At 33.7% G+C, this 22,016-nt stretch overlaps 1 protein-coding gene across 1 annotated transcript in view; it reads left to right on the forward strand.

Annotated features, from left to right (window-relative positions):
- The first annotated feature begins 18,537 nt into the window (after nt 1–18,537).
- The window catches only part of LOC149569991 (Translation elongation factor EF1B/ribosomal protein S6 family protein), a 63,398-nt gene continuing 59,919 nt past the window's right edge, over nt 18,538–22,016 (forward strand). The window contains exon 1 of the mRNA XM_089822651.1: nt 18,538–19,095. Coding sequence (XP_089678777.1) covers nt 18,913–19,095 — 183 coding nt within the window. The 5' untranslated portion in view covers nt 18,538–18,912. The remainder of the gene's footprint in view (nt 19,096–22,016) is intronic.

A 22,016-nucleotide genomic window follows, 5' to 3' on the forward strand; every position in this document is an offset into this window, starting at 1 on the left:
CCTGCGGCCATTAGTATCCTCTCGTACTGACGAGACATACTATGGAATGCAAGGTCGTAACCAAGCGTTCTCTCTACCCCATCCTAGTATGTACTAGCACTCAAGGCATGGGAGAGAACATACAATTATCTTATTAGGTTCATTTTCCCTTATTTAGTGTAAATGTTTTCACTTATTAAAACAACTTACAATGGGTTACTCCAGGCAGCCTCTTAGGGCCCCGATCCCCATTGCAAGCCACTTCCCGACTCTACACATAGATAACCTACCCTAGGCTCATGAAATCATAAATCCAAAAATCATAATAAAACCACCTCAGTCCTATACAAGCAACTGAAAAGACATCATAAAAGATAAGCCACAAAATTACATCAGTTCTTCATGAGCAACAGCTAAGCATCCAATAATAATCATATGATCACGACAGTTCTCTATCAGCAACTGAAGGCATCAATGATAAATCACAAAATCCAATGGTTCTCCAATGAGCAACCAGAAACTATCCCAATAGTAAATTACAATACTGATCGAAGACTCCAAAATGGTCAAGTCAAAACATGACATCATCAAGAACATAACAAACACTTCAGTCCTCTCAAGTGACTGAAAAGCAATCCAAGTATAACTGATCGAGACTCAAAATTGGTTATCAAATATAACTGATCGATGACTCAAAAATGGTTAAGTTAGGTATCTCAAATACATACACCTCAGCTTCACACAAGGAAATTGGAAAGCAATAACAAACAGTAAATACATCCATCATAGAGCATACTATCACATTACCTTGGTTGGTTTGAAAAGATCGAGAACAAATCATCATAACATCACATTCACAACCCCGAGCCTCTGGGGACAACCTAAACTGGTCAATGCTAAACCAACCCCATAACACTCAAACATAAACAATATATAGAAAACATCATAGTCTCACAATTGGTTTTGATTTGAAATATACAGTTGAGTTAAACAATAAGGTTTCAGTTTTCAGTGTTTATTTTCAAATAAAAAGTTTTATAGTTCAATTTAATTGATAATATACTATTGAGGTTTCCATTTCCAGTTGAACGTATGTTTTAAACATATAGAACCCATAGTTCACCTTTACAAAGTAACCCGTTCCTAACTCCAAATGAAACACCTAATTACCCTTAATTGATCTTAAGTCAAAGTCCTAAAACAATCTAAGGTAATAATTAAATTATTAATAATCCTTGTTGATTATAATAATCTGAGCTTCCATTAAAATCGATGTTATAATATTAAACTTGCTTACACAAATATTCGATTTAATTAATCTTAATTAAGTCAAACTATAACTAAGATTAATTAATGATACATAAAGAATCATATTATATTTATTAATAATTTATTTATTTATAAAATTATTAATAAATAATAATAAAATTTCAATATAATTTAAAATTTAATAATTTTAAAATATCTAATAACAATATTAAATAAAGTAATTCTATTTAAAATGTTTTTTTTTTTTTTAAACGATTTATAAAAATTTAAATCGTAATATTTTTTTTTTTTTTAATATAAAACAAATCTCCATTTTCGATTTTAATAAAAGTATTAAATAATTAATTTTATTTTAAATAAGATTTATTTAATTTTATTAAAACAATAAATATATATATATATATATATATATATATATATATATATATATATATATATATATATATATATATATAATAAATAATGTTTATTTTAAATTTAGTTTGATTTAATTTTCATTAAGACAATATCCTCCAAGGAAAATATATATATATATAATATATATATATATATTTTTAAAACTTAGAACTTTCAGTTTTACATTCAAAATCCTTACCTAAATAAATCTTAATTTCTAAATCAAGAAAACAAGGGTTCTAATAATTCATCCAGTCTCCATGGATACAGAAATTATTGACGAACAATTAATAAATTCACAATATTGAAAGCTTAAAACTTTCATCATAGAGAATTCGGATTTACAAATCCCAGACACGAAGAAGACAGGAAAGGATAATTGCATATTTAATCGATAATCAACAACACAAGACCCTACCTGATCCTGATGCTATTATGAAATCCCCAGGAACTGCAAGAGAATTCGCTCCTCTCAATAACCTTCTTCCCAAAATCTTTCTTTGGTATTTGCCTTCTGAAAATCGCTTCCAAAAGATGTCTCCCCAAAATTTCCCGTCCAACTTCGTATATCCCAAAAATGAACCCCCAAAGTTGTGATAAGCAATTTCTCCTCAATTCGGGGCACTAATTGTGCATTTACCCGAGAAGACTCTTTGCACAACTCAGTTAACTCCAAATTAACCTTTATTATCTTTTCTTATTCTTTTGCATTCAACTTTCATGCACATTAAGTTGAATTATTAAATAACTTTATCTAATATTCCACTTGACTTCTATTTTTAATCTTTATTACTTTTAATCTCATGCGCACTTTATGAAATTAAAGTAACATTATTATTTTCACTTATTTTTTTATCTTTTAATAAATTTCTTTTATTTAATCTTATGCATAAGTCATGCGAACTAGAATCTTTTATTAAATAATTATATTTTCACTTTTTAAATTATTTTAGAAACTAAATTGATAAAAATATTTATTAACTCAAATAATAATAATATTTAGCATTTATTTAAAAATGAACTCTAAATATATTATTATTAAATTAACTAAATATTATCACGTTCTAAATTTAGACTTAAAGCTTTTATCTCCAAATTTAATTCCTTTCATTTAATTAATTTCTCAATTTAAATAAAAATAATAATTAAATATTAAAATGTCATAATAATCTTCTATTAAATTAAATCATTAATTAATCGTTTTAATTAATTTCTTTTATATTTAAACTCATGCTTAGATCATGCGATCTAGAAACCTTTAATAATTTAATATCTTTTCCACTTTTAATTTATTTAAGAAACTTTAATTGATAAAATATTTATTAATTCAATTAATAATAATATTTAGCATTTATTTAAAAATGAGCTCTAAATATATATTATTATTAAATTAAATAAATATTATCACATTCTAAAATTATACTTAAAACTTTTATTTCCAAATTTAATACTTTTTATTTAATTACTTTCTCAATTAATTAAATATAATTAAATATTAAAATATCATAATAAATTTCTATTAAATTAAATCATTAATTAATCCTTTTAATTAAACTTAATTAATAGAAAATACATCAAGGACTCATAAAGCAACATATGAAAATCCATCATAGAAGAACACATACTAAATCAAACAAAAAGGGTTATAATCACGAAATAACATCATTTGATGCATTCGGAGGGTACTTAACTCAGATACTTGTCCTAATTATCAATTAGGACAATTGGCTAAAGGGTTTAGGATTTGGACTTAAGAGTTTATCTCCCCTCTCTTACCATTGAGATAATGCGATAGGGTACGCTCATCCTGGCAATTCAGGGAAGTCGATACCCGGTACCTGCAACCTGCATAAAATTCACGCATGTACAAACACAATATTCTAAGCTAAACAGACAATGGCAGGAAGTGGTGCATCGTGTAGATCCCGACTAGCAGGTGACTACGACTCCCTTCCTTAACCACATCAGAAACACCATACATAAAGAAAACAAACACGCACACCATACACATGCAGTATGGGGTAAGTATCCATAAGAAAGCACGTGTGATAATAAACCATATAACTAATCATCATTGATAATTGAAAACATTGAATAATCATCATACATGCATGAAATATAGAGTACCAAGTCATCTCTTTATATAATAAATTGAGTGTAAAACAACATCTAATAATCTGAAAGTAATGCTACTAAACATCAAGTATAAAACTGGCCTAAAAGAGTTTGGCAATGAAGACTAAAATGCGACTTAGGGGCAGGCACTACAAACTGTGTAATTTTTTTTTAGTCAAACTCATTGACCTGTGCTTCATGAGTTAAATCATGATAGCAATATCACAATTTGACTTGCTATGGAAAATATCTCCTACTTATCAATGCAGAACGTGACTCATCATTCCATATTGACTAGATATAAAGCTTCTCAATCTCATTTTGGAGAGGATATGAGATTAGACCTCGGTCCCCCTTTATTCATTAGATCTGTGTATTTGAACAATTAGCCATTTGACTTTAACTGTTGAATATTTACACAAGGAAGAAGTACAGAAAAAGGTCATAGATTCCAAGATATGTTCAGACAAGAGGAGGAATCATGACAAAATTAAAAGAAAATAAATCAATAGCAATCAAAGTCAACTGTTGACAAAGACAGAGAAGAAGATAAGGCACAACACTTGTATAGGATTAGATTATAGACATTTGAATATATCTAACAATTATATTTAGAAGAATATTCACTATCAGAGATCAAACAACCACCAACTAAAGGAGGTATTCTATCAACCATAGCTAGAACAATACTATTCATAGCAGTGACGAAAATCAGGAACATTATTAAATATTGCATAAAGAGTGTTGAATCTCTGACATATTACCAAATTGATCTGCAAGATCCCTTCATGTTGATCAATATAGTTGGCATACACACAAGGGTATAAGAATCAATATAAAGGACAGATATTTAGATGATTACATCAAATTCATACATCCTTCAAATACTTGTTGAGAGTAGATGAGAATTCCTAACATATTCAAAGCCACGGGGACATTAGATTAGTTGGAAAAGAACCAATTTCAATGTGGCAGTAATGATGGAGGTATTAGATTAGTCAGAAAAGAATGCCACAACGAGATTAGAAATAAAATAATGGTTCCTTGCTTTGTTCTAAGAGTTTTTGACTAAGAGATTATTTTTGATACATCAACCAATCATTATTATAATAGCCTGAATCTTTGTGAGAATATTAAATGAATTAACCTTTGAATATGTTTATTGTGTTTCTCAGGATGGTGTTGCAATTACTGGTTTAATCATTGCTTCTCTATCCTTGGTTGCAGTTAATGTAATTGGAAATCCAATTGGATCTATTCTAGTGGGCCAGTTACCTATGGGCCAAAGAGGATATATAGATAGACCATTTTGAGGCTTCAAGGTATCATTTGTTTGTTTGTGTATCCTAACTATAGCAACTGGAGCAAGACCAATTTGAATCTTCTTCTCATGAACATGCTGAGGCCAGGAATGAAAATCTGCCACTAGAAGTTTAGTAAATGGTTCGTTCTCCACTTCAAAAAAGAGCAAAGAAAACGCTATCTGCCTATCACAATAAATAACATGCATATGCATCCCCTCATTAACCACAAAAAGAGGTTATATCCTCATCAACTATATTACCCAAAACAAAGGAAGAAAGCTATAAATGGTTCTAATTGTTGAAGTTACTCTTTCCACAACTATTTTTTATAACACTCAAATTTATGTTTGAGATTACAGATTCTCTACCTGAAATCTGAATTTTTTGACAGGAAAATCAATAAAAATTGATTAACTGAGAGTCCGAGCTGTAGATCCCACCACGACACAAGGAATTCCAATTTATTTTTCTTCCTTCAATTGACTTTCCATTGGACCAATCTTAGATTGCTTGAAACCATTTTGCCTCCTGCAATCCAACAAAGAGTGTGTATCAAATCTAGCAAATTTATAAATAATCAAGTCATCTACACAATCATGTTCATCTCATTTCAAGATCAAAAAATACATAGTTAAATGCAGTCGAATCATGGTGTTGTTACAAACAAAAATGCATGTTGAAGGAGATTGTACTCCAAAGTTCAATCAAGGGTCGAGATAACTAATTGCCTTAGATTTCCATATTGGAAAAGATAATCCAAGTTTCGGGGCTAGATATCATTAGTGTCGAGTTTGTGCAGATTGACCAAATGGATAATGGTTAGATTTTTCTACATGGAACTGAAAGATGTTGTTTGAGGGTTTGATGAAAAAGATTTGTTTTTGAGCATGCAGATTGATGTATCTTTGAATGGGATGCAGGAGCTCGGTGACAAACTATTTGCCAAAGTACAAGATGAATGAGTTATTTTTAATTGCCTTAAATTTTCTACGTGTTGAGTTTCTCCTCAATATAGAAGTTGTTGTGAAGGTTCTCCAAGAATGAATAGGGAATGAAATTGAAGAAGTATAGGAATCTCCAAGGTAAGTTTATAAAGTTGCTATTGAATTTTAATATATCAGAATGTGCAAAGTAAAGTTCTGCAACAAAGATTTATGCATAGAGTCACTGTCCAGATTTGACAGTAGGGTAAAGATAGGATTGTGGTTATGATAAACCCATCTAATGATAATACAAGGAAAATTTGGAATGTGTTTTGTCATTAATAGGCTTGAGTTTTCAGAACTGTGCATAGAAGCTAGCATGTGGGAAGTCTCCAATTTGTAGATTCACTTAAGTTATAAGTTGCTCCTTGTCATGGAAATATTTTTTTGGAGGTTGTGTGAAGTATCTCTGCATCAAGAAGAGTCTCTTTCAAAATGTAGATTGAAAGAGAGTGTAGCAATTCAAACTTTTCAACAAAACAAGGCCAAACACCCACAGAAGATAGATCGCGTTAAGCAATTTTTAAATTTCAGTTTTCATGAAATAAGAGTACCTTTTAATAAGAGTGCTGGGTATTGGCTAGATGATGGATGCTTCATCGTCTTGCATGATTTAGATATTGAATGATGTGCTTGACATGGGTAAAATTGAAGATGGAAAATTTCATCTTGAAAAGAAACCTTTCAAGATTGAAGAGCTCGTAAGTTCTTTGTGATGCAGGGGCATCCCATGCTCATCAGGGGCACATTGGAGATTCAAGGACAAAATTACATTGGCTTAACAATATAACATACCACAAAAATGAGTTAACCCAGGGGCATCATGTATTGTCCATACAAGCATTGCATGGAATTGAAATTGTCGATGTCCTATCGGTCTAGAGATGTCATACATAGTGATGCCATTCCATAACTTCAACAACTCGTCAATTAGGGGCTCAATATACACGTTCATATCTTTCACTTGGTATTTACCTAGCAATTGAATGAACATAAACATTACATTATTATTATGACCATTTTCATGCACTATTTATAAATTAATTTAGATAACTATAAAATGATAAAAATACCTGGCACAATCATTGACAACATTATGTGCTCCCTCTTTATGGACATACAAGGAGGAATGTTATTATTAATAACAAAAATAGGCCACATCGAGTAAACAGATCTCATATCTCCATATGGATTGACACCATCCGCTGCCAATGAAAGCTTCAAATTACGAGGTTCTTCTTTAAAGTGTGACCATGTTTCTTCTATCTCTTTAAATGCAAAACCATCGGCAGGCATTCGCATAATGTCATCCTGACTTCTATTGCGTGCATGGTAATCCATAAATTATGCCAAGGTAGCACACATGAATAACCGTTGAAGACGTGGAATAATGGGAATGTATCGAAGAACCTTGTGAGGCACTTTTTTTGTTATTTGATCTGACCGATATCTACTACTATGACAATCAGGGCATTCTGCTGCAAATTCATATTGTTTATGATATAGAATGTGATCATTGGGACATGCATGTATTGTTTGATACTTCATTCCAATCTGATCCATAATGTTAGATAATTCTCGTTACGAACAAGGCAAAATGTTTGATGGTGGTAACAAAAACTCACTAATCAACCTACAACAACAAATATGCATTGTTAATATAATGAATAGTAATTGTATGCTAACATTGAAGATGACAAAAATGGCATACCTTAGCATACGTGACATTGCTACATTGGATATACCATTCATAACCTTTAAGTTCACCAACAACACTATAGCCGAGAGTAGAGTTGTTTGGGAGCCTTCGTATAAGGGCTCGTGTGCCTTCTCAAGTAAAGGTATATCAAGACCATCTTCATCATCATTATCAGATTCGCTAGTACCATCATTGTGAGCCTCTTCATCACCTACCCCAATACCATCTTCTTCAATCATGTCCTCTGGCACATTATCATCTTCTTCCATGAGAGTGTTATCCTCAGCTTGGATATTCACACCTCCATGTTCCTCCAGTAGGAAATCCACATCTAGCAATGGACGAAAATCGTGGCCCCCTTCAACATGACCATGTTGCCTACAATGACTCTGGGCTGTTGTGATTAGAATTCTTCGAGTCTTTAAGCCTTTACACTTCTTGCAAGGACAATAACATTTATTAGGTTTTCTTCGAAACTGAGCCCACAATGCAGCCATTATCTCATTTTGTTCAGCGTTCATATTGTCAAGCGTGGTCTTTCTTCACAGGAAAATATATCTGCAAATAAATTGGACATGTTGTGATTAATGTTTATATCTGCACATATGGTTTTTCTTGATTAATGTTTTCAAATGTAACTAAAATGATCCTATAATTTCTAGAAGGCGTAGATGTTTGGTATGTATAATTTCCACATGTTTAGTTGATGGTATAAATAGCTATGTAGTTCATACTTCTAGCCATCTTAAGCTAGGCATTACTTTCTTATGTCAATCATATTGCCTGAATTGGGCATAGCAAGTCAGCAAGAACAAGGCACATCAAAATCCTTTAAGAGCACTCAAAAGTCTTGGCACTAATTGGTGGATACTCACTGTAAAAACTTGGTCATCCATTGCTATCTGGGATCTTAGTCATCCATTACTATATTAAGAAAGATATTGGCAAATATTGTAGTTTGATGTGCACCAATATGAGGAATTAGAAGATAAGGAATCACATTAAGAAGTCAAATGATATGAAGGTATCATGTCGATACTAGTGATAAATTAATTTGATCAAATAAAACATATTCATATGGAATTATTGACTAAGACCACTCTTAAAGAGGAGAGATCCACTTTTAGAGTAGGCCTCTGGTGTTCATCATTTACCTTGACATCCTAGTAGGTGCTTCCAGGTCTACCAAGACACAAACAAATATGTTGCCATGCATCCTCTTTTGAATCTAGAAATTTTGTATGAACCTAAGATCCACGATTGTTATTATGAAAAAAATTATGGAACGATGTGGAAGCATTGAGAAAACATTTTAACATAGCTTCTTCCCCAAAAATCTCACATTGAACCTCAAATGAAGTTTGAAAAATGTCCTCTAAAACAAATATTTGTACAAAAATAAATAAAAGAATGAAAATTTTGTCATTTAAGTGAAATGATATCACTATAACATAAATGCCTCATAAAGTCCATTTACCACTTTGTTAGGGTATTGAGTGCAAAGATGGCTTCAAAGGAAGAACTTGATGATTCAAGGTTCATCCAAAATATTAAGAAGAAGAAAATCTGCTTGGATAACATTTCGAGTTAAGAGAATGAGGGGAGTGGCGAAGGCTTAAGCAAGTCTCCATACAGCAAAGGTAAGGCAATGGCTGCACCAAATGAAGGTGACTTTGGATCAACTGAACCATATGCCAATTGGCTTACCCTTGAAGAAGGCTCATACATTGAAGATGGAACCAGTAAACATACAGATTTCATAGATGAGGCCAATGTTATAGAAAATAGAGGGGAGGCTTCATCAAGCAGTGATGATGGATCAAACAAAAGAGTAGAGGGAAGGGAATAATATTTTTTTCCATGTCATATTCTAGAGGAAATCTTGACCTTGATATTTTGCAAACTTCCTCTCCACACTGTTCCAAATGCAAATAGTTTCTACTTCATAGCAACGTACTATTTTTGGATCTGCTTACTTTCACAATCTATGGGAGCAGGGCAATGCACAAAGGTGGCTGGTGATGGAACTTTATGACGAAACCATTCGATCTTCCAAAGGTCTTGTTTTCTATGATGTCAATAGAAGATGAAGGTACAAGCAGATATTTAATGAAGACTGGAGATGTAGTGACTTGCAGTGGTGTCTAAGAGCTGGAGATGGAGGCCTCTTGGCGTATAGTTGTAAGAGAAATGGGAACCTTCAAGTGGTCAATCCACTGACTATGTAGTCCCATTATATTGAAGATGTAAGACTGAACAGAGAAACCAAACTTTCATATTACATAAAAGATTATAATGATGATGTGGTTGTTCATCTCAACTATGATCCCAAGACAAAAACCTATCAGGTAACCCTTATAATTGGAAATCTTTACCTTGTCAGAAGTAAGAAATTTGTTGTTCTGATTTATAAATCTATGAATAAGAGAAGGGAAATAAGAGATGCTCCCTTCGAGAAAAGAAGGTCTTATGACTATATGCCAATTGGCTTTTTACAAGTATTTTCATGCAGAACCAGAAAATCTATTGGGTTTCTAAAGATGGGACATATGTCTTTGTCTGTGATTTGAATAGAGATGGCAATATCAAGTATCTCTGGGTTCTACCGAGGACGCAAGGTAAACTGCATCAGATCTTGGGAATTTTAATGTACAACAACAGAATTATAATGGTTTGTAGTGGTGAGACATGATATCCAAATACTCTTATTTTTAATGAGCTTGATGAGCTTGGGGAGATCTAGAGATTTAAATATGAACTAACTGTAGCTTCCAAAATTTTGTTTTCTGGAATAACTGTTGTAAATTTGTTAGCACTATCAACTTGATCTATGGCTAATACTTCTTTAGAACTCTCATTCTACTCTAACATTAGTGAAGCAACATAAATCCCTCTAAGCTTGGCCTTCGGCGCTGCTTAAATAATAGAAGATGATGGTTCATATTATTATATGCAAAATTGGTCTTTGGTCAAGCTCCACACATTATTATTGCACCCTCATCATAGTCACCACATCAACAACACCTTTGATTTCTAAAAATACTTCTCAAATAGAGGAGTAACTGTATTGCAGATTTTGTACAGTATCACAGAAAAGTTCTAAATGCACTTATGTAGGGCCAACTTTCATGCAACATAAAATGAAGTAATGTGTAATTCGTTGTCTTAGATTCTATCATCAAGATACAGAGTTAGAATAGAAGAATTTTTTTACATCAACATTTCAAATCCCATTTTGTCATTAGTATAATATAGAGTCAGAGATAAACATTTCTAGATTGACATTTTAAATCACATTCTATCGTCAGTATAACAGAGAGTTAAGGTTAGAAGAATTTTTTTGCATCGACATTTCAAATCAGATGCTTGTATTGCACTGGCATAAATTGAGAATCCATCATCAGAATAATAGAGAGCTTGAAAAGAAGATATGATTTTTAATAACTATCTAAAGCCCTATTATTTAAGATCATTGAAACTATTTTCAATTTAGTGGAGATGGAGGATGATGAAAGGCATGAATCATTATAGATCGTAGATTCACAACTATTAGACATTGCTCATTTTTGTAACTTCTTCCCAAAAATTGATCTGACATATGATATAGTTGAACAAGTTGTAGCCTGTTTCTCTCCTAGCTAGGTCTTCAACCAGAGTTTTATCTTTTGTTTCTCAAATTCTTAAACCACATTAAACATAAAGATAACAACTATCAAGCTGCAACCACCGAATTTCTCAAGAAACCCCCTTTCAAGTAAAAGATCATGACATAATAGCTTTCATTACCAAAATGGCAATGGTATAAGAGCACTTCTAAAAATATCAAAACATTAAGAAATAAAAGGATTTACATCTAAAGATCAAAATGTGACAAGCTTTGTCAACTTACAAATTTTTTTACCATGTTGGGCATTATGATGAATTTCAAAATATGCAATTGAAAAAATATAAAAATGAAACAAATGAAAAATGCATTTCCCATATGGTGGTTAGTATTCAGCTATAGTAGTTGGGTGACTATCAAGAATTGATTTGATGTTCTTAGTTAAAGTATTTTGTTGTGATAGATTTATGGGTGGTGATGTGTGAAGCCAATCTTGGCTGTAGCAGAGAACATAGTTCTCTCTCTGTGGGAAAAAATCAATATGTAATGGAAGTAAGATTTAGTTAATAAAAAAGGTCTTCTGCATGTGGTTTCTCAAGTTTTAAAATGACAAGTTCCATTATCCTGTGAAGTTTCAGCATTGAATTCTTTATATTTTCAGTCCTTTCCAATTTGTGGCAGAGCTATTGAACTTGTTTAATTTCTTGGTGAATAGTTTCACAGTGAAAAACTCAATACGCTAACAAAGCCTTCCTATTAATATATCGGGTTCTTTTACATAGACTAATTTCATTGGAAATGCAGATTTCATAGCGTTGAGAATCCATTGGGTATTTGATTGTTTTAAAATTTTGATTTGAGTTGGATTATCGACTTCCTATTTTGAGCTAAAGAACTGATACATTGGAATGCTTCTTAACAGTTCTAAGAATCACTAATTCATGTAACAACATGAGAAGAATAGCATCAGTTCTTTCTCTAAGTGATCCATAACATTTTTCTATTAAAATTTGATTTTAATTAAGTTTCTTGCTGCATTGAACTGTTGCAGGTTCATGAACTGACTTGGCATTTTCTTGTTCACCCAAGGCACAATTTGAATGCACAAAACCTATTTTAGAAAAATCTAAAACTATATCTTGGTGACGGCTTCATGGTATGTATTTCTCTTAAACTTTTCTTGGTCATTATAGTCCTTGTTTTGGTGGTCACTTTCAGATTTAAATAAATCTGAAAGTGTGCTTTGTTTTGGGCTCTATAAGCTGATCCTCTATGAATTATAAAAAGTTACTTTGGGCAGCTCTGAGGTGGTTTAATTGAGTTGATTTTAAATCCCATCCATCATAATATTATCGGGCTGTTTGGAAGCCATGAAATGTGCAGATTTAATGTTGTTAAGTAGAGAATAAATGGTATGTGATGATGTAAGTTTCATTAAACTTTAAATGCAAGAATATTTGGTATTAAAAGAAGATAATCAAGCTCTGCATTATCTAATTTGATTTGAGGTTTTCTTATCCATTTTCAGACTTAACAAACAATTAAGTTGTTTTATGTGAAAAAGAACTCAAGGAATTGAATTTGCATTGGTAAGCTGATTCAAACTATAAATGATTCATGTCTGGGTATGCAGATTGGTGTACAGTGGATGGTATAGAATGTGCTATATGAATAGTACAAAATTTAGCACCAACTCACCAAGAGTACCAACTCCTAGAGAGAATGAACCCTCTTTGGAACACCATCTTCAACCACATGAGACACCAACCTCAATTCAAATACCAACTTCAAAAATATACACAAAGAAACATAAATAGTAGTTGAAATCTTGTAACTAGCACTATATATATGTTGTCAAGGACTTATATCCACAAAAACTTTATTCACTTTCCTTAAGAAGTGCCGATCATACCAAAATGAATGGTCATGCTTGATGATTTCTTTTTTGATTTCACAGCAATCCATCTCTAATCTACACATGTCCTTCAAAATGAGACCTAATCTTATATTGTCATCTACACATGTTTTTCAATAAGAGTGTAGAGGTGGTAGACACACCTGATATTTTGGCAATAAAAGTTGAGGTTACTCCTCAACCTCACAAGGTTACAAGGAGATCAGACTCCTCCTACTGCTAAGCTAGAAAAACTAGCTAAATAGGGACCTACAAGAGCTACAAGGAAGAAGGCAAAGGCATAATGATACAGGGGCATCCAGAGATTCCAATTATTTTCAAGATTTGGGATTCTAATGCACTTTAAATGATTATTTTAATAATGTTGGGATGAGTCTTAGTTTTATATAGTTAATTTAATGATGTAATTAGGGGTTATAAGTTAAGAGTTTTGAATAAACTCCAAGATACTTTACTAGTATCTTTAATATATTTAGAATTATAACGAGTCGGGTGTGGGAAGTTAAAAGTCAGTTTTAAGAATTAGTTATTGGGTTACCTTCTTTTGAATATCTTTAGATATATGTAATTAAAGAAACTCGAGAGGAATATATATAATTTTTCTGAATAGTAGTAGTATGAGAAGATTTGAGAATCAAGGAAAGTGGAGAAACAATGTAATCAGGAATGGAATAATGGTAGAATTTAATTCTGTTCAGATCTTTTGTTTCTTCATTGTTCTTATGCACATTTCTATGTTCTTAAATCTTTGAATCATCATAGATGGAGTAAACAAATTTTATGGAACTATATTGTATTCAAAACCTGCGCTAATTGCTATTCGGTTTGAAGATACTAAAGCTATCTATAATTTCTCTGTTCTTACCTTGGTGGCTGGTCACGATGAGTATGAAATGGTTTAACAATAGTTTAAAAGAGAGTTGTGATTGAAGTCATCACCAATTACAATACAATTTCAAAGATCTCAATTTTGTTTTGCTCCAAGTCAGTTCTTGGTATCGGTTATTGGTTTCAAGAAGTTAAATGTTTGAATATGAAATTGGGGTATGCTTTATGATACCGGTTTCTTTTTCAAGATTTGGTTTTAGTTCTACATCGGATTTAAATAGTCCCAATTTGGGAACAGCAGCAGTCTAGGTTGATTTGAGATCATAAGAGTGTTGTTATCTAATGAAAGAGGATTCTCTACACATATTAAAAGAGACAAAACCCATGACTACACTGACAAGGGTCTATAACTTTATCAGCATTAAGTGATCTAGCGTGAATGCCACCAACATCAATGTGAAGAGGTTCAAACTTGTGAGCACATTGGATAAACAAGGGTACACTTGATGTAGATAAGTTTTATTTGTGAATAGAATCTATATTGAAGAAAATGGGGTACATAATTGTTGTATCAGTTTACACAAACTCTAGCATAGTTTTAATTGTGTGAATTATTTTGAACTGTCTCTTTTCTATAATTTTGCCATTCTTTCACCCATTGGCTAAATGGTTTCTTGAAGACTCTACAAGCTTAATTTTTATGAAAACAATTAAAAGCGAAACATAGGGAAAAGAGGCATTGAATAATTGAGGAGCTATAGTCAAAAGAGAAGCCAATATAGTGGGGCCACCAGTATCACAATTGCTTGAAGGCTTGTTCGAACTGGCAGATTCTCATTTTATGGATAAGTGTTGAATAGAAATTATTATGTAATTGTGAGAAGCAAAGAATCCATTATCAGCTATCTCAATAGCTTTTTGCATTATGATGTAGGTGATGGATGCTTAAATAGGGGAATAGAAATTGAACAAATGTTAGATGAACTGGCAGACTCTTTGGAAAACATTAAAGCTATGGTGATGGAAAACTGGTGCAAGCCAGTGGTTGATCGCCTTTGCAGGGGGTCAGCTGAATCAAAATTGGAAATGGCAAAAGCTCTTGCAAAATTTGATCTTGATGACAGCTGTAGAGAGTCATTAATTGATGCACATGTAATAGAGGCTTTAGTTGACATCCTGAAATCGAGGCAACTTGAATCAAAGCTTGCATCTCTTAAAGCTTTGGAAAACCTTTCATGCCAATCCAAAGCATCAAACCCGCAGTTGGGGAATCCACCATGAAGCTAGCCAATGGCTATAAGATCACAGCTTAAAATAGAGGTGTCTAGCAGTGAAAAGAAAACTCCCAAACCAATAAACAGAACATCCACGCAAGGCATGTAAGGTGGGAGCCGCTGAGGAAAATTATATGTTACGAATTCCAATCACATTGAAGATGATGTGCTGAACAACGAAAAAGAGGAGATATAACAGAGATAGAACCTTACTATTCCAGCAGAGGTTGCACTGAAGCTGCCAAACGTGGCACGTAATCTTCAAACCCTTCCTCTGTATGTAATGGCACCACAAAATGCAGTATCCGACCAACATTAACCGCACAGCCTTTCTTCCGGTTACGCAAGACTAAAATTAGGGCGCGACAAAGACTTGTTTTTAATTTTGGGAAAGTGTAAGTTCGTGTTGGTTGAAATTTCGACCAACACAGGCTTCTAGTTAAAAAATTTATATACATTGGCGCGGCAAAGACCTTGTTTTTAATTTCAGGAAAGTGTAAGTTCGTGTTGGTCAAAATTTCGACCAACACAGGCTTCTAGTTAAAAAAATTATATACATTGCCTGCATAAAACGACCAATTTGACCCCATTTTTTTAGATGGTCGAAAATTTTGGTCTAAAAATGGGGTCAAATGTACTAGTGATCACTCTGCAAATTTCCTTGTGTTAGAAAATTGACGTGGTTTGTGATCTGTATGGATGACAGTTTCCTTGCCTGGAATATAATGCTTCCCTTGTTTGCAAGCTTTAACAATGGCATATAATTCCTTATCATAGGTGGGATACCTACACACTTTGACGGAGAATGTTTCACTATGGTAGGAAACTTGATGTCCATGTTGCACAAGGACTGCTCCTAGGGCGTATTCTAATGCATCAGTTTGTATTTTAAAAGATTGTTGTAAATTTGGAAGAGGCAAAGTTGGTGCTGAACATAAACTTCTATTTTAACTCCTCAAATGCTTGTTGATAAGAACCTTTCCATTTGAATTTTACTTGCATTCCTCCTCATAGTGATTGATTTAGACACTAAGACAAATGTGAAAACCCAAGCACAAATCTATGATAAAAGTTAGCCAGCCCTAAGAAGATGTGCAACTTAGTGAAATTCCTTGGAGAAGGCCAGTCATTAATTACTTGTATCCTTTTAGGATCAACATGAGCACCCTCACTATCAATAACATACCTCAAATATTTAATACTATGCATACCAAAAGAGCATTTTCCTTTCTAGCATAGAGTCCGTGGTCTTGCAAGGTAGAATATATGTGTTCCACATGTTGTAGATGCTCCTCCCAAGTTTTGCTAAAAATGAGAATGTCATCTAGATACACCACTACAAAAGAATGAGAGTGAATGTCCTAAGTAGATCGGTCATCATCCTCATAAATGTGTCCGAAGCATTTGTGAGGCCAAAGGGCATACCAACCATTGAAGCAATCCCTCCTTAAATTTAAAAACATTCTTACATACATCTATAGATCAATTGGCACTTGATGGTACCCACATTTCAAACCAATTTGAGTGAAGAAAATTTTCCCCTCTAAGCTGGTCCAATAGATCATCTATCGAATTATTTGGATAATTGCTTTTCACAATGATCTTATCCAACACTCTATAATCAATAGAAAGTCTCCATGTTCCATCCTTTTTCTTTGCAAAAATAATCAGACTACCACAAGGAGATGCACTTAGACGAATATGGCCCTTCTGAATCAGTTCTTGTATCTTCCTTTTGATCTCATCAATTTCTAACAAAGATCTCCTAGATATTGGCTCATTAGGCAATGGTGTCCCTAAAATCAAATCAATAGAATGTCTGACTTGGTAGTGTGAGGGTACTCCTATTGGTAACTCAGACACATGTTGATATTTTGTTGAAAATTGTCCCATTGACCTTTGTTTTTTTTCTTGTGATGGACATGGTGGTACGAGAATTACATAACATTTTTTTTCTTCCTTAGGATGAATCATATAAGTTGTTATCAACTGCCAACTGATCTCCAATAGCATCAATATATCTAAGGGATAATGCGAGAGCTTCTTTGGATGTGTAGTAGTGCCAAATACTCTAATACATGTGAAGGTTTAAAACTAAACAAAATATCCTTCAATTTGGGAAACTCAGGTGGTGATTGAACAACATATAATCTCTTTGCATAGTATCCTTCCACAAATGTGATAAAAAAAAATAAAGACACAAATTGACAATTCACAATATTCATGGCTTTGACCAACAAGCTTCTTTTGTACCAATTGTGGGTAAACAATGTAAGGCCAAGCATTCTTGTCCTGCAAACTTCCCTTTCTTGAGAGTCCAGGGTATTCCACTCAAGTTGCTAACAAGTAGACTACATCCCAAGTCATGTAGAATCTTGGGTTTGTTTTCACCAAAGTGAGTTGTTTGTCTAGAGAGTTGCTACTAATTGTTCCCAAGTCTATCATGTTGCTCATGTTTCTGATTTTCTCAATAAAATGAATCATCCATGTCTCCAAGTGACTGGAGATGGGCAATCCCATGACCCTACTTAGTAATACAACACAATAGCCAATGTCTGATATCATATATCCTCTATTTAGGTCCTCTTGACCAGCTTTGCCATTCGGGGTCAGGGTATTCAAATATTTCTTTTGTACTATCTCATCAACGATCTCTATGTTGTAAATTGTAAACTTTGAAATATTCTCTAAAGAAGGTATATTCCGGTTGTCCCAAAATGGGCTGCAACATGGCCAATTATTATTATCCTTTAATGTCAAGATTTGAAATTAAAACTTTCGGTCAAGGGACAGATTAAGAGTAAACATGAGCAATGATATTTTGATTTTTATATTATATAATACGCACTCATGCCAAGGTTTGAAGTTGGTGGCTATTTGTGTGTTGGTATAAATTGACAAATGAATTATGAATATGAAAATTAAATAATTTTTGAATATGAAAATTATTTTTCTTCTTATCTTTTTCTCAACATCCAATAATATTTCAAATAACTAACATTTATTATAATAAAAAATTATATAAATATATTAAAACTATATAGCATTTCTCACATATTCAAAAATTCTTTAATACTAATTACTAGCAAAATTATTTTAATATAGTTAATTGTACTAAACCATTTCATAAATATGCTCCCATGGTAGGAACTAAAGATAAAAATAAATTGTGCAACCAAACCCATTCACGGGAGATTTGCCCAAAGCACAAAAGTAAACGTAGAGAAAACAGCAAATTTGAATAATAAATAAATCCTGGGATAGTTTTCTTCATATTTTAAACCCTTGATCTTGTAAGTCAGGTCGTGCATTTCAGACAATAACAATATAAGAAGGATTTTCTATTATGATTTTCAGGAAAAAATAATTTGAGAAAAGGCTTAGGGGTTTAGAGACTTCGATTTGGTGTGACGTCTTTAATAACTTGGCCCTGTAAATAGCTCTCAAAGAAGCTTCATCCATTCCAAGTTGGTCAATGCAAAATTCAGCTTTTCTTGCGGGCAGGATGATAGCTTAATTGCTCAAGCCCTTGCATCATATGTGAAAATGCCTCTGTACGATCTTGTGCTAATGCTTAAGCCCCAGGTAGAAAGGACTGCCATGGTTGAATTACTTTCAAGGTTGGGGAAGAGGGTTTATTCATTGAATGGAGTTATAACCGATATCAAGTCGTTCGGAAATGTTCATACGGCATATGGCATTAAGAAGCTGGATGGTAGATATTACCAGGTAATTTCTTTCTTTTTGCAATGTTTATTAGGGTTCTGGGTTTTAGTAGATGTGATTTCTAGTTTTTGTCAGGAGTTTTAAAAAAAGTAAAAAGTAAAATCAACTTTGTTTAAATTTAGTGTTAGCTTGATGTTTCCGCCTGTCTGAATAGATATTTGTGAAATCTGAAACAAATTTATAGAATTCCAGCCATGAGTTGTGCTTGTGGCTACACTTGTCAAGCGCAAAGAGTATAGTGTGAAACAAAAGTCGGTTCAATTAATCTACTACTGCTTAGCAACCCCCCTCGTATGCCTGGTGTTCAAGGGGAGCTTCTTAAGACGTGATGGCTATTTTTATGGCTGCTGCTATTTATTTTGCACCTTCAACAGCTGCAACCACCTGTGATCCAAGCTAATAATGCTCTTCTTACCCAAAATCAAATGCTTTTGATGCTTCCATGTCTGGACAACGACATAAATCTCTTGAAAATATGTAGGGTATTTTCTTATCCTGGCAATGAATATCTCCTTGTGGAAAGAAGCTCTGCGATCAGATTGCATCAAGGACTGTTCCAAGTTCATAGATGCAAAAATCTCAATTTCCAATGCTTGTTGAAATTGAGCCAATGTGGAAAATGGCATGCTATAGAACCTAGATTACAATTTTAAAAAAGTTTTCTATTGTGTAGCCTTACATGATTGTAATGACCCTTTCCAATAGGCCACTAAAAAAAAACCCCTAAATTTAATACATTGCTGAAAGTATATTGCTGAATTAAGAAATTTTTCTTCTTAAATAACTGATGTAAAATAGTGCCAATGTATTCATTCAGTGATCACCAAAATGTTTTTACATATGATATGCAATTTTCAGCATTGAAACATTATGACATGGCACATTACAGACAAACCCTAACTGGCTGTATACAATTGAGAACTTGTTACAACTACAAACTGAAATGAAGAACCTGGATTGATCAAATGGTGGAGACTGAATGCTGAAGATGATATGATGAAAGTGCAACTCCAATTGAAACTCCAAACTAGCAATTAAGCACAAGTGAAAGGACTGAAATATCCTTCTCACCACTGCAATAATTTAGGTGATCTTTCACACCTTCAAAATTGCGTACCAATTGAGAGTTTTCGTTCTCAATGGCCAATTGTGACTACCTGCAGAAACCCTAGGCTCCACAACGCACATCAGCAAATATCAATATAAATCTCGATGATAGGCAATGAGCCCTCAATGCCTATTTATTCTTTTTTCCTCGATAGGTCAGCCTCCTTTTTAATTTTTTCTCCACTTCTTCTAGCAACCTCTAGAAGATTTTTTATTTAATATATAAAGTTACCTTGTAATATATATATTTTTTAATTGATAACTTTATAATTAACTCCTCCAAAAAAATGGGACATTACAGGTCCGCCCCTCCTAAAGTTGCTTGGCTTCAAGCAATCTTAATGTTGGATGCTGCAAAATCACTTCTCCCTCCCAAGTAGCATCTTCAATAGGTAAATCTTTCCACTTAACTAGATACTCTCTGATTACTCTCCTGCGAAGTTGCTTCTCTCTACTATCCAGAATGGATTCTGGCACTAAGATCAATTTCCCCTCATCATCCAAGGGAGGTAATACTACAGAAGGCATCACATTTTGACCCAACGCCTTTTTGAGGCGTGATACATGAAACACATTGTGCACTCTACTGTCTGTGGGAAGCTCCAACTCATAAGCCACCTCACCAACTCGTTTGATGATCTTGAATGGTTCGTAATAGCGTGGCTTGAGTTTCTCTGCACCACTCTTCTTGAGAGTGGACTGCTTATATGGCTGCAACATGAGGTAAACCATATCATTTACCTCAAAACTACGCTCAGTCCTCTTCTTGTCTGCATACTGCTTTTGCTGGTTCTGAACTCTAGTAATGTTGTCTCCGAGAGTAGCAACTATATCCTTACTTTCTTGTAATAGTTCACCTGCATGGGGTACTCGACTGTCTCCCAACAACAAATCTAAGAAACTAGGTGCCTCATAACCGTAATGTGCCATGAAGGGTGTCATTTGTATAGTCATATGATATGTAGTATTGTAACAATACTCACAGAGATATATCCATCTAACCCAAGCTCACTGTTGATCTGCCACATAATTCCTCAAATACCCTTCCACCCATTTGTTTACAATCTCTGTTTGACCATCAGTCTGTGGGTGATAATTGGTACTAGGTGTAAGCTCAGTGCCACACAACCAAAATATCTCCTGCCAAAAGTGACTCATTAAGCGACTGTCCCTGTCACTCACAATGCTTCGAGGCAAACCGTGTAATCTAAAAATCTCCCTGGAGAAGACCTCTACCACCTGAGTTGCTGAGTATGTAGTAGTGATAGGGAAGAAGTGAGCATATTTTGTCAGCCTATCCACCACCACATAGATACAATCGCGCCCTTGGGCCCTGGGCAAGCCCGTAATAAAATCCATAGAGATGCACTCCCACTTCCTGTCAGGAATAGGAAGTGGCTGTAGGAGTCCTGCTGGATAAGTGTGCTCTTTTTTGTTCTACTGGCAAACATGACACTCTCGCACATACTGTAAAACATCAGCCTTAAGTCCCTTCCAAGTGAACTGTTCCCGCACTAACCTGTAAGTCTTGAAATATCTAGGATGGCCTGCTGTAGGTGAATTATGGAATGCTCTCAAAATCAACTGCTTCACTTTCGATCCTGGGACTAAGTAAATCCTGTTTTTGTAAATGATCAAATTATCTATGAGAGTGTATCTGGTGTCGATTGTTGTTCCCTCCACTATAGTAGAGGCCCACGTGTCTTTGGCTTATTTTGCTACAATCAAGTGTCGCCAATCCTCTGATATCTGAATCATAGAAGTGAGGTGTGGCCTACGGGATAAAGTATCTGCAACAATATTCTGTGTCCCCTTAA

The sequence above is a fragment of the Cupressus sempervirens genome, chromosome 3 (genome assembly GCF_028749045.1).
Source record: "Cupressus sempervirens isolate cs-2001-9-10 chromosome 3, ASM2874904v1, whole genome shotgun sequence".
In the NCBI taxonomy this organism is placed as follows: Eukaryota; Viridiplantae; Streptophyta; class Pinopsida; order Cupressales; family Cupressaceae; genus Cupressus; species Cupressus sempervirens.